Raw genomic sequence first — 14,082 nt, 5'->3', positions numbered from 1 at the left:
TCTACATGCTTGGGTCAATTTAATCTTACTTTAAGTTGCCAATGTAGGCCAGAGGTGAAAGCATCATAAGAGCTGCCACGCATGGAGAAATAGCAAGGGTGAATATTCGTTACGGAAACCCGTTTACCGTTTCAGAACCAAATGGAAGTCAAATTCAGGTAGGTCCCTACCCATTTCGTTCTGTTTAAGAAACGTTTTGCAACAGAATCGGCTGAATTAATCTTGTTTACTGTGGAGGGATTATGACAAGTCTTCTCTCATCAGATGGTGCTTCTCAATTAGACTGCATGAATGGAACTAAAAGGAGAAAAAGACATGAGTGAATGCATCAGTATTACATGTTTTGCAGAATGTTGAGAGCTCAGAAGACAATGGAGTTTGCATCACAACATGAAAAACAAGGACCTACTGCCTGTACAAGCAACATAATGTACTACAACCTACAATAATCTATGGATTTAAGTATGCCTACTCAACCATGTTCATGCCTTGTGTGTGTGAGAGAGAGAGAGAGAGAGAGAGAGAGAGAGAGAGAGAGAGAGAGAGAGAGAGAGAGAGAGAGCCACATCCTCTTCTGACGTCATCACGTGTATCCATTCATCACGTGTCGCCATATTGGGTCAGGAAGTGGAAAGTATTGAAGTGGAAATCTGTTGCAGGTTTGCTGTTGTAGTTATTCGAATATTAATTCAATTTTCACCCAATTTTACGATCAACTGGGTTTTATTTATGCACCGGAAACACTAAAACCTTCAGGAGATATCAAATAATTTGTATTTACCTGTTGTTGGGACGTGCATCCAGAGTATGACTTCCCTAACACAGCGAAGTTCGGGCCTGGTGCAGAGGAGGACCGAGGCCTCTCGCAATGCAGTTGCCGATAAGGAGAGGGGGTCAGATGATGAGGACTACGAGCCACGTCAAGAGGAAGAGGATGAGAAAGGAGACTCCAAAGAAACTCGACTGACGTTGATGGAAGAAGTGTTGCTATTGGGATTGAAAGATCGAGAGGTATGGTGTTAGTTATCGTCGTTAGCATGTTGCTATATCGTCAGCTAGCTACAGTAACTCTAGCTGTTTGTTTACGTTCCAACCAGCTTACGTTATGTGCTAACATAGCTAGCTAAGCTAATGCGCTTTTCCTACGTTAGCTAGTTAGCTTTACCGTCATGTCATATGTCTATTCAACGTTACAAACAAATAGTGCTTTCAATACAATTGGGAACTTGGGGGCGGGAACGAGAAAATCATAACGTCTGTGATCTTCAGGTTGGGAAGTCGGACCTCTAGAAAAATGCCCGAATTTCCGAGTTGGAAGACCGTTAAACTATTTTTTCCCCCATTCTAAGCTCGTTTTTCCCGAGTTCCCAGTTGTCTTGAACTCTCCGAAGTTCGAGATTTCCGTGTTCCCATTTGTTCTGAAAGGTTTTCAAACGTGTCACTTTGTGCGTGTCACTTCTGTCACCAGTAGGATGTTTGCTTAATTTAACCAGGACGTGTCATCATGTGAAGCATTCACCAAATGCTTGACTTTTTTTTTCTCCAACAGGGCTACACTTCATTCTGGAATGACTGCATTTCTTCTGGTCTCCGAGGTTGTATGCTCATCGAACTGGCTTTGAGAGGGAGACTGCAGCTAGAGGCTTGTGGCATGAGGAGGAAAAGCCTGCTGGCCAGAAAGGTGAGGAAAACACACTGATTAACTTGGTAACCACACTTGTGTCAAATATATATTTTAACTAACCCAAGATAGACCACAGCCTGTCATCTTCCTCCATGGTATTATGGTGATTCGCAAACAAGTATTAGATGTGCATGCCGCCACCTACTGAATAGGTTGAAAACTGAGAAACTTTAAAACAGGAAAAAATAGGTGAAAATAAAACATGCTCCGAGTATTCTAAAAGGAAACAAAATGTACTCCTTCAGTCAGACTCAAATATGTACTCAGATCCCTACACAGGCTCGGGAGCCTGAGAGGGGGGGAACATCTTCATTCAATATTCCCTGCACCGTTTCAGTCCTGAGGTCCTGGAGATCCCAAAATATTTTTGCCACCTTAACAATAATACCTAGTTTCATATATTTTTTTATATATTAGTTTGTCCAGTGCAATTTATCAATTGCGCAAAAATGCAACAGTCCACTTTCTTCACTATTAGTATTTCAGGATCTCTGATGAACACCATCTCACTATAGGCTGTTGGGCATCCACTACCATTTAATCTCCACTCGCTCCTTCAGCTATTTGTACTGCATCCACAAAGGAGACCTGCTGGAGCAAGCCCTGATCCTAGATACTGCAACCTCCTTCACCCTTACTGGGCACTCCAGGAACTTGGGAATGTGGTTCCCACCACAATTGCAGCACCATGCGTTCTCAGACTCTTCACCAATGACATGCATTCCTTCTGCAAACCTTTTTACAATTGTAACGCTGCAGTGGTTTTTGTATACACGGTTTCACCGCATATCTCACATACCTAAGTTTTACTTTGAGTCAAACGACAGTAAAGCCGATAGACTTTCCACCTTCTTCCGGTGTATCATTTGGGTCAAGCGTTCGTGCGTCTACCACCCCTGGCATGTTCTCCCTAAATCATGAAGCCTCTGTCCAACGAGACACCAGAGATGACACCTTTTAATCGGTGCCCTACTCAGAAAATCCTAGCTTTCCACATCATAGGTCGATAGAGTGTTTGCTCTTTTGACACACACAAAATCACCATCATACCGCTCCTGGTCACTCTGACCAATTCCACTTTTCCCAATGTGTCCTTCGCCATCGTTGAGACCGCAAAACGGGTCACCCCCCCAAAAAAACATGCTGGTGAATCGAACGCCAACAAACTTCTGCTCCTGTCCAACTTGAGGCCTTTTTTATTCCACTCTTCACTGTCGTCCACACTCATTCTCACCAATTTTACTCGCGCCCACAGAATCACACAATGCTTCCGCCATTGCTCCCCACCACAGCCTGTTGTTTCCAATGGGAGCATGAATCATAAAAAGCAGAACAAGCAAGGAAGTGGGCATAGCAAAGCATGAGCTAGCGAGATCCTATTGGCACCTTCTACCCTGTATTTGCATATTTCTGTTAGGCAATGCCTACTCTGAAGTGCGCGAGGGCAATAACTCAATTCGCCCTTGCTCTCCTTTGAAACAACACCATTTATTTAAAAAAAACTTTGGCAAAGGCAATAGTCTACAAAACTTAGTACACTCTTTTCATAATAGTTTCTAGTTTTGTGAACAGAGAACTGTATTGAGATCCGATGTTTCGTCGATGAGAACATTTCCAGAATGTCGGCCAAAGTCCATCTCGCCACTGGGTTTCCTCTCGTCACCATATTTGGTGATGAGCGGTAATGCCAATCGGATGCTTCACATCCAGTGAAAGATCTGGCTCATTGTTCTAACTGTGCTTGCGTCTTTTTCGTATTATTTGAGTCTTATTGGCAGACCACAACCTATAAGGTGTATTGCCGCCACCTGCTGTACGGAGTAGTCATTAAAAAAATTCATTTTTAATCCATTGCGGAGAAAAGGGGGCGGTGGGCCATTTCTTCAAACAAAACCCATCCAACTCCTTCAGTCACATTCCAATCCAAAATGCACAAACCCTACACAGGCTCAGGGTCTTGTGAGGGTGGAACAGTTGTCAGCAGGATTCCTTCGAAGGCCTCGGCTCTGAAATCACAATGTCCAAAAACTTTCAGCCGCACTCACAATGATGCACATTTTCTCAGATTCCTTCTCCACTTGTGCTGTACAGTTTATGACCATTGCAATAAATTATACAAAGTCCACCTTTTTAACATGTAATACTTTTGTATATATAGTGTATGTAGACATCCCTTCAAATGATTGGATTCTGCTATTTCAGCCAAACCCGTTGCTGACAGGTGTATAAAATCGAGCACACGGCCATGCAATCTCCATAGACAAATATTGGCAGTAGAATGGCCCGTACTGAAGAGCTCAATGACTTTTCAACGTGGCACTGTCATTGGATGCCACCTTTCCAACAAGTCAGTTTGTTAAATGGCTGCCCTGGTCAACTGTAAATGCTGTTATTGTGAAGTGGAAACATCTAGGAGCAGCAAGCGATAGGCTGCACAAGCTCCCAGAACGGGACCGCCGAGTGCTGATCTGCACAGCGCGTAAAAATCATCTGTCTTGCAACACTTATTACCAAGTTCCAAACTGCTTCTGGAAGTAACGTCAGCACAATAACTGTTCATCGGGCGCTTCAAGAAATACGTTTCCATGGCCGAGCAGCTGCACACAAGCTTAAGATCACCATGCGCAATGCCAAACGTTGGCTGGAGTGGTCCACCATTGGACTCTGGAGCATTGGAATCGTGTTCTCTGGGGTGAGAACGCTACCTGCCCGAATGCATAGTGCCAACTGTAAAGTTTGGTGGAGGAGGAATAATGGTCTGGGGCTGTTTTTCATAGTTCGGCGAGGCCCCTTAGTTCCAGTGAAGGGAAATCTTAACACTACAGCATACAATGACATTGTAGAATCTAGACGATTCTGTGCTTCCTTTGTGGAAACAGTTTGGGGAAGGCCCCTGGCTTCAATGGAGGCATGTTCATCACCACATTTCACCTCTGGCATACAATACTCTTCCCATCTGCATACACTTGCCACATGACCAAATATTTTTAATTTATCATACTTGATGGGATTTGGCACAAAAGCTCTCATAAAGCCGAACTTTATATGTGAAGGGAGAGACTGTTCATCAAAGAACAATAGTATGGGTGGAGTAAACTTCTTCACTCCAGCCACTATACTGGTCAGTCGACATCTGCATTCACTTCCAGCACCACCCCTTGAGATAATCCCCGTTGATAGGCGCCTTGCATTGAAGAGCCACACGGCACATTAAATTCCAATATCTTTTTGAGGAACAAAGCATAATTTTTCGGCTCCACGTACACACAAACCCCCAAAATAAAACATAAACAATGTTTTCACAATTATTCCCACACAGTGACGTAATAGTAATTCATCCTACAGGATTTATTTTTATTACCCACCCACTTATACACTCACCCAATTTTCCATCTACCCTCTCCCCCACAACCCCACCAACCCATCTCTTGCCTATGGCTGGGAAAAGAGACAAAATCATAATAAAAAAACATAAATAATTATAAAAGCAACTGTAAAAAATTAGGTACAAACATTGGTATTAAATAGGTTGAAGTACACTGATTGGTCTACATTGATAATGGCGCTGGAAGGGATGGCTGCCGTTTTACGGGTTCCTACCCAACTGTGCTATTTTAAAAAATATATATATATAATAATTCCCTGCGTTGTTTAACATATTTTGTACATAAAGTTGCGTCAGGACAGAGCAGCTACGTCTGGTAAGACGGGGTGGAGTTGTGTGTGTGTTTGTCATTAACAGCAGATGCGCAATGTCTAATATTAAAGAAATCTCAACGTATTGCTCGTCTGAGGTAGAGTAGTTCATGATAAGCTGTAGACCACACTATTTATAAGATAATTATGTTCTCCAGGTACATAACCCAATTTAGTTATATTACTCAGTCTGCAAACCAGAATTTGTAAGATCCTGGTCGAATGAAACCGACGGAGGCCCAGCTAAAATAGTCAAAAAGGTTTATTCACGGGAACGTTCTAAAGTCAAGAATACAAAACAATTCATTTTATACTGACTTCTCACGCCCACACATTCACACAGCCATACGCCCACACATTCACACAGCCATACGCCCACACATTCACACAACCATACTCACACAACCATACGCCCACACATTCACACAACCATACTCACACAACCATACGCACACACATTCACGCAACCATACGCACACACATTCACGCAACCATACGCACACACATTCACGCAACCATACGCACACACATTCACGCAACCATACGCACACACATTCACGCAACCATACGCACGCACATTCACGCAACCATACGCACGCACATTCACGCAACCATACGCACGCACATTCACGCAACCATACGCCCGCACATTCACGCAACCATACGCCCGCACATTCACGCAACCATACGCACACGCACATACACGCAACCATACGCACACGCACATACACGCAACCATACGCACACACATTCACGCAACCATACGCACACACATTCACGCAACCATACGCACGCACATTCACGCAACCATACGCCCGCACATTCACGCAACCATACGCCCGCACATTCACGCAACCATACGCACACGCACATTCACGCAACCATACGCACACGCACATACACGCAACCATACGCACACGCACATACACGCAACCATACACACGCAACCATACGCACACACACATACACGCAACCATACACACATACACGCAACCATACGCACACACACATACACGCAACCATACGCACACACACATACACGCAACCATACGCACACACACATACATGCAACCATACGCACACACACATACACGCAACCATACGCACACACATACAGTGCCTTGCGAAAGTATTCGGCCCCCTTGAACTTTGCGACCTTTTGCCACATTTCAGGCATCAAACATAAAGATATAAAACTGTATTTTTTTGTGAAGAATCAACAACAAGTGGGACACAATCATGAAGTGGAACGACATTTATTGGATCTTTCAAACTTTTTTAATAAATCAAAAACTGAAAAATTGGGCGTGCAAAATTATTCAGCCCTTTTACTTTCAGTGCAGCAAACTCTCTCCAGAAGTTCAGTGAGGATCTCTGAATGATCCAATGTTGACCTAAATGACTAATGATGATAAATACAATCCACCTGTGTGTAATCAAGTCTCCGTATAAATGCACCTGCACTGTGATAGTCTCAGAGGTCCGTTAAAAGCGCAGAGAGCATCATGAAGAACAAGGAACACACCAGGCAGGTCCGAGATACTGTTGTGAAGAAGTTTGAAGCCTGAAATATGGCAAAAGGTCGCAAAGTTCAAGGGGGCCGAATACTTTCGCAAGGCACTGTACACGCAACCATACGCGCACGCATACACGCAACCATACGCGCACGCATACACGCAACCATACGCGCACGCATACACGCAACCATACGCGCACGCATACACGCAACCATACGCGCACGCATACACGCAGCCATACGCGCACGCATACACGCAGCCATACGCGCACGCATACACGCAGCCATACGCCCACACATACACGCAGCCATACGCCCACACATACACACAAACAGACGCACACAATGTTCTGCTACGCACACACTGTCTCACTACCCAGCCGACAGAGATAGTGACCTTGTCCTTGAGACGTACTCCCCGTTCTCTCCCAAATCTCTAGTCAGGTCGGCACCAAGCTCAGACAGTCTGTGTTTAAAATACCATAAAGACATATTGTTTTACCCTAATTCGGGACTAGGACTACACATTTACTGATTATGATTTTATACATTCTAATCAATTCCATACAATTATATGATTCAGGGCCGAATATTCTAATCATTCAATTAACAGATAACTCTTGGTAGATAGTTGAGAATTTTCGTCTATATTATTCATAGCCGTCTATTTACCACCACCAACCTGATGCTGGCATTAAGACCGCACTCAACGAGCTGTATAAGGCCATAAAGCATACAAGAAAATGCTCATCCAGAAGCGGCGCTCCTAGTGGCTGGGGACTTTAATGCATGGAAACTTAAACCCGGTTTACCTCATTTCTACCAGCATGTCACATGTGCAAACCGAAGGGGGGAAAACTGTAGACCACCTTTACTCCACACACAGAGATGTGTACAAAGATCACCCTCACCCCCCATTTGGCAAATTTGACCATAGTTCTATCCTCCAGATTCCTGCATACAAGCAACAACAAAAGCATGAATTACCAGTGACTCTCTCTATATGGACGTGGATGCTACGCTTTCAGGACTGTTTTGCTAGCACAGACTGGAATATGTTCTGGGATTCATCCAATGGCATTGAGGAGTATACCACCTCAATCACCAGCTTCATCAATAAGTGCATTGACGACATCGTCCTCACAGTGACCTTACGTACATATCCAAACTAGGAGCCATGGATTACAGGCCACATCCGCACCGAGGTAAAGGCTAGAGCTGCCGCTTTCAAGGAGCGGGACACTAATCCGGACTATGCCCTCAGACGAACCATTGAACAGGCAAAGCATCAATACAGGACAAAGATTGAATCCTACTACACTGGCTCTGACGCTCGTAGGGTGTGGCAGTGCTTGCAAACTATTACGGACTGTAATGAGAAACCCAGCTGTGAGCTGCCGAGTGGCGCGAGCCTACCAGACGAGCTAAATGCCTCTTTTTATGCTCGCTTCGAGGCAAGCAACACTGAAGCATGCATGAGATCACCAGCTGTTCCGGATAACTGTGTGACCACGAGCTCTGTAGCTGCTGTGAGCAAGACCTTTTTAAACAGGTCAACATTCACAAGGCCGTGGGGCCAGATGTATTACCAGTATGTGTACTCAGAGCATGCACGGACCAACTGGCGTGTCTTCACTGACATTTTCAATCTGTCCCTGACCGAGTCTGTAATACCCATGTTTCAAGAAGACCACTAATGGTCCCTGTGCCCAAGAAAGCGACGGTAACCTGCCTCAATGGCCTCCGCCCCGTAGCACTCACGTCGGTAGCCATGAAGTGCTTTTGAAAGGTTGGTCATGGCTCACATTAACACCATCATCCCGGAAACCCTAGACCCACTCTAATTTGCATACTGCCTCCACATGACACAATCTCAATCGCACTCCACACTGCCCTTTCCCACCTGGACAAAAGGAACACCTATGTGAGAATGCTGTTCATAGACTACAGCTCAGCGTTCAAACCCATAGTGCCCTCAAAGCTCATCACTACGCTAAGGACCCTGGGACTAAACAACTCTCTCTGCAAGTCGATGCTGGACTTCCTGACGGGCCTCCACCAGATGGTAAGGGTAGGCAACAACACATCTGCCACGCTGATCCTCAACAATGGGGCCCTCGGGTGTGCACTTAGTCCCCTCCTTTACTCCCCTCACCCACAACTGCGTGGCCAAGCACGACTCCAACGCCATCATTAAGTTTGCTTACGACACAAGTGGTCTGTCACCGACAACGATGAGACAGCCCATAGGGAGATCAGAGACCTGGCAGTGTGGTGCCAGGACAACAACTTCTCTCTCAATGTGAGCAAGACAAAGGAGATTATCGTGGACAGGTAAAGGCGTGCTGAACAGGCCCCCATTAACATCAACGGGGCTGTAGTGGAGCATGTTGAGAGTTTCAAGCTCCTTGGTGTCCACATCACCAACTAACTATCATGGTCCAAACACACCAAGACAGTTGTGAAGAGGGCACACCTTTTCCCAATCAGGAGACTGAAAAGATTTGGCATGGGTCCCCAGATCCTCAAAGTTCTACAGCTGCACCATCGAGAGCATCCTGACCGGTAGCATCACCGCCTGGAATGGCAACTGCTCGGCATCCGACCGTAAGGCGCTACAGAGGGTAGTGCGTACGGCCCAGTACATCACTGGGGCCAAGCTTCCTGTCATCCAGGACCTAAATACTAGGTTGTGTCAGAGAAAGGCACAAAAAATTGTCAGACTCCAGTCACACTGCTCTCTCTGCTACCGCACGCAAGCGGTACCGGAGCGCCAAGTCTAGATCCAAAATGCTCCTTAACAGCTTCTACCCCCAATCTAGAAGACTGCTGAACAATTAGTAAAATGGCCACCCAGACTATTTACATTGACCCACCCCACCCCTTGGTTTTTACACTGCAACTACACGCTGTTTGTTATCTATGCATAGTCACTTTACCCCAACCTACATGTACAAACTACCTTGACTAACCTGTGCACCCGCACATTGACTCAGTACTGGTACCCCCTGTACATAGCCTCATTAGTGTTATGTGCTTTTATTGTTACTTTTACTTTTAGTTTATTTAGTAAATATTTCCTTAACTCTATTTCTTGAACTGCATTGTTGGTTAAGGACTTGTAAGTAAGCAGACCGGCCACTCCCCATACCTATCCACTCTTACACCAGCACACCAGAAAGTGCAGGTCAAGGGTTTGTTAGTTAAGCAGCTACAGTACATTCAGAAAGTATTCATATCCCTTGGCCCTTGACTTATTCCACATTTTTGTTGTTACAGCCTGAACAACTTTACAGATCTTGAATAATTTTAACAATATTGGGCAAATATTGTACAATCCAGGTGTGCAAAGCTCTTAGAGACTTACCCAGAAAGACTCACAGCTGTAATCACTACCCAAAAGTGCTTAATTATTATTTACATTTTTTAAAAGTAAATCTACAAACAAAATTCCGAATGAAAATGTATGGGGTATTGTGTGTAGGTAGGTAAGTGACACAATTAGTTAAAAATCCATTTTAAATTCAGGCTGTATCACGACAACTTGTGGAAAAAGTCAAGGGGCGTGAATACTTTCTGAAGGCACCGTTTCTTCTTGTTACCCTAACTGATGTCACATTACACAATGCATCCATGATTTGTATTGATCAGATGTCCCGGGAAACTCCCGTCAGTCCAAAACCCTCACTCGGACTAAAAAAACGAGGCAGAACTATACTTGGTTTTACAAGATTCCACAGGAACCTTACTTCTCTTATTTCCTTTTTTCGCCACTCTTAACACACTCGTATCTTCTTCCAACGTGCCGTCACCACAGCTGTCGGTTTCACACAGAACATCCTCTTCCACCTCTCTCTCTCTCAAGTGTCAACAGCCTTCAAACCCACTTGCTTATACACTGAGTGTACGAAACATTAAGAACACCTGCTCTTTCCAAGACTGACCAGGTGAATCCAGGTGAACGCTATGATCCATTATTGAAATCGTATGTTAAATCCACTTCAGTCAGTGTAGATAAAGGGGAAGGAGACGAGTTAAAGAAGGATTTTTAAGCCTTGAGAAAATTGAGACATTGATTTTGTATGTGTGCCATTCAGAGGCTGAATGGGCAGGACAAAGGATTGAAGTGCCTTTTGTACGGGGTATGGGAGAAGGTACCAGGTTTGTGTCAAGAACTGCAATGCGGCTGGGTTTTTCATGCTCAACCGTTTCCCGTGTGTATCAAGAATGGTCCACCACCCAAAGGACATCCTGACACAACTGTGGGAAGCATTGGAGTCAACATAGGCCCGCATCCCAGTGGAACGCTTTCATCGTCCATGGCGTTAACCGCTAGGCAACCTGCCGTGTGTGTGGTATTGCAACGTGGTAGACCAGCAGAGTCTGCCAACTCTAGAAGTTTATGCTTATGTGTGTATATCCCAATGTTACAGTAAGGTTTTGTTGTGTGTGTGTGGTGTGAAATCAACCTTAAAAAAAAAATGGTATCTATTTTGTCAGGTTATCTGTAAGTCAGCCGCCCCTACAGGAGACATGTTGCTGGACGAGGCTCTGAAGCATGTCAAAGAAACCCAGCCCCCAGAGACAGTCCAGAGCTGGATAGAGCTGCTGAGCGGTGAGAAGCCATATACGACCACCCTCCATTACTCCCCCTATTTTAAACTACTGTATTTTTTTGTGCTATATCTGTCTGTCTTCCATTCTTAGTGTTTTGTTCTTTATTATCATCATGATTATTTGATATTACCACACTGTGCCACCTCCCCTTCCCATTATGTTTTTTTTAAACAATAGCTAGCCTATTAGGTTTCCAAGTAAAATTGTACAGAAATGACCCGTAATTTGTTTTGTTGTCCAGGTGAGACGTGGAACCCATTGAAGCTGCACTACCAGCTGAGGAATGTCCGTGAACGTCTGGCCAAGAACCTGGTCGAGAAAGGCGTTCTGACCACAGAGAAACAGAACTTCCTCCTCTTCGACATGACCACACACCCGCTGACCAACGACACCATCAAACAGCGGCTGGTCAAGAAGGTCCAGGAGTCCGTCCTGGACAAGTGGGTGAACGATCCGGGGCGCTTCGACAAGCGCGTGCTGGCCCTGATCTTCCTGGCCCACTCATCAGACGTGCTGGAGAACGCCTTCGCCCCGCTGCTGGACGAACAGTATGACTTGGCCATGAAGAGGGTACGTCTGCTGCTGGACCTGGAGCCAGAGGCGGAGAGCACCAAGGCCAATGCTAACGAGTTGCTGTGGGCCGTGGTGGCCGCCTTCACCAAATGAAGCCCTACCAGAAACCAACGTGAGACGGAACTTTAAAAAACACTACAGACCTCTGGGGCTCAGAGCTCTCAGATCTCCCCTGTTCTGATATGACGACGACAAGGATGATGATGGTGTTGGCAGTGAGGAAGATGCCGATAAAGATCACAAAGCACGGCTCTCCCTCTGTATTGACAGTGCTGTAACCCCTGACCTCTCGGAGTCACTGTCCTGTTATCTCCTGGCCAGTTGGTTGACATCAAGTACCCTGTGGGTTTATCCCAAATGGCACCCTGTTTCCTAATATAAGGCACTTTTTGAGCAGGGCCCTAATGGCTCTGATCAAAAGTAGGCACTACATAGGAAATGGGGTGCCATTTGGGTTGCGGCCTTTCTGTTCACTGTGAGACCTAGTGTAACTTTAAGCACTTGCGTCAGTAGCTGGCACCCACCCAGGTCTGTGTCCTTTCTTTTAGGAGGGACTTTTAAAACCGCCAGGTTTTGCGTGACCATCATGGCCCAGACCTACCATGATGACCTGATATGATCATACAGAACATAAGTCATTGTTTTTGTCTTTTGCGTTTAGTCACTTTGAGGAGTTTTTTTTTTAGACATGACCTATAGATCTCACGTCTGTTTGTTGTTAATAAATGTTAACCATCTCCAAACCATTTTGCACATTCAACACGGGATATAGAAGAGTTTACTATTTGTAAAAACAAGCAGAAAAAATCATGAAGTTGAATTCCGAAGCACCATTTATTTTGTTCAGGGTACCAACCAAGTGCATGCTTTATTCCTGTTCAATTTTACTTTGTGTCCCCCTCTCCATGTACTAAAGAATCGTAGCTTGTGCTTTCCATCCGTTTCAGATGGGAGACTATATTCTCTGCAACTCTATCATCCTATTCCAGACACTGCGCGTCTCCTCTTTGCAGGCAAACTGGTTTCGGGTGTACATGTGTGCAGTCATGTTTTGAAGAGGTACAGTTTCCAAGAAAGAAACTCTCTCAAATTGGCCAAATATCTATGTCATTTAGTTAGTGTATTGAGAGAAGAAGAAAAATATATTGTGGCATATGACTAGATAGAAGAAACATCTCCTAAAACGGGCTAATTGTATATTATACGTGTCCCGCTCTGGCAGTATAATCTTAACGCTTTTGATTTTATCCTTAAAATGTATATTTTATTTTCTACTTGAGACAATTTCTATTGCTTTAATATAATTCACATGATTACGTTCATATTTAGTTGGTCTTCATTCATGGTTTGGGCTTTTTTTTTTTTCTCTCTCTGTTTTATGCCTGCTAGTTGGTTGTACTATTCATCACTAGGAGTTGGCCCTAACTACTGATACAGGGTCAGATACTATTTGATCTGCCTAAAGGTTAGGACAGGGGGAAGGGTTATCTGATCATAGATCTGTGGTTGGGGTTAACTTCTACCTTGAGCATTTGTCTCATCTGGAGGGTGTACAGACAAAGTATGGTGGAGGGATTGGATGGGGATGATTTATATAGTATGGATTTCCTGAGAGGAACTGATTATAATATCAAATTTGATCAATTAATGTACAGCGTAATGAAAGGGATCTTCTGTATGCTTTTTTTTTTTTTTTTACCACACAATAAAGGATGGATCTTTTTAAGTGCCTGAATTTAGCACTGTGTAGTGCTCCTGTCTTTATCGGCCGCCTTCTGTATGATAATTCCTTGAATGAATTACCAGTACTCAAAACAAACGCCTCCAGATTGATTGCACTACAACAGAGTGTAAAAAAGGACTCGCCGTCTGACTGAAACATACATCATGTGTCCATGATCTCATGTAGTTGAATGTGATAGGACACTTGTCCCCAACGACAGATAATCATTTGTTTCATCACACTTTGTATGATAGTTTTTTATTTTGGCTCTGG

At 44.5% G+C, this 14,082-nt stretch overlaps 1 protein-coding gene across 2 annotated transcripts; it reads left to right on the top strand.

The window, feature by feature from the left end:
- The first annotated feature begins 525 nt into the window (after positions 1–525).
- On the top strand, positions 526–13,825 carry LOC110523917 (Golgi phosphoprotein 3). 2 transcript variants are annotated; one of them, XM_021603067.2, is made up of 5 exons: positions 526–659; positions 805–1,011; positions 1,550–1,681; positions 11,397–11,511; positions 11,755–13,825. In XM_021603067.2, exons 2-5 carry the CDS (start codon positions 808–810, stop codon positions 12,177–12,179), a joined length of 876 nt encoding a protein of 291 aa, XP_021458742.1. In that variant the 5' UTR covers positions 526–659; positions 805–807; the 3' UTR covers positions 12,180–13,825. The 2 variants fall into 2 exon arrangements, 1 of the variants encoding a protein (XP_021458742.1); XR_005051744.1 differs by having other exon boundaries at positions 595–1,011; positions 11,755–12,421; positions 12,530–13,825.
- The last annotated feature ends 257 nt before the right edge of the window (positions 13,826–14,082 follow it).

The sequence above is a fragment of the Oncorhynchus mykiss genome, chromosome 5 (assembly GCF_013265735.2).
Source record: "Oncorhynchus mykiss isolate Arlee chromosome 5, USDA_OmykA_1.1, whole genome shotgun sequence".
Classification (NCBI taxonomy): Eukaryota; Metazoa; Chordata; class Actinopteri; order Salmoniformes; family Salmonidae; genus Oncorhynchus; species Oncorhynchus mykiss.
The sequence above is the reverse complement of the archived record's forward strand: the minus strand, read 5'-3'. Positions and strand labels throughout refer to the sequence as shown.

Excerpts from the sequence above, each read along its gene's own strand:
- LOC110523917 (XM_021603067.2), top strand. The coding sequence starts at position 808 with ATGACTTCCCTAACACAGCGAAGTTCGGGCCTGGTGCAGAGGAGGACC. Across the intron at positions 1,012-1,549 it reads TGGGATTGAAAGATCGAGAG|GGCTACACTTCATTCTGGAA; the intron begins GTATGGTGTTAG and ends TTTCTCCAACAG. Across the intron at positions 1,682-11,396 it reads AAAGCCTGCTGGCCAGAAAG|GTTATCTGTAAGTCAGCCGC; the intron begins GTGAGGAAAACA and ends CTATTTTGTCAG.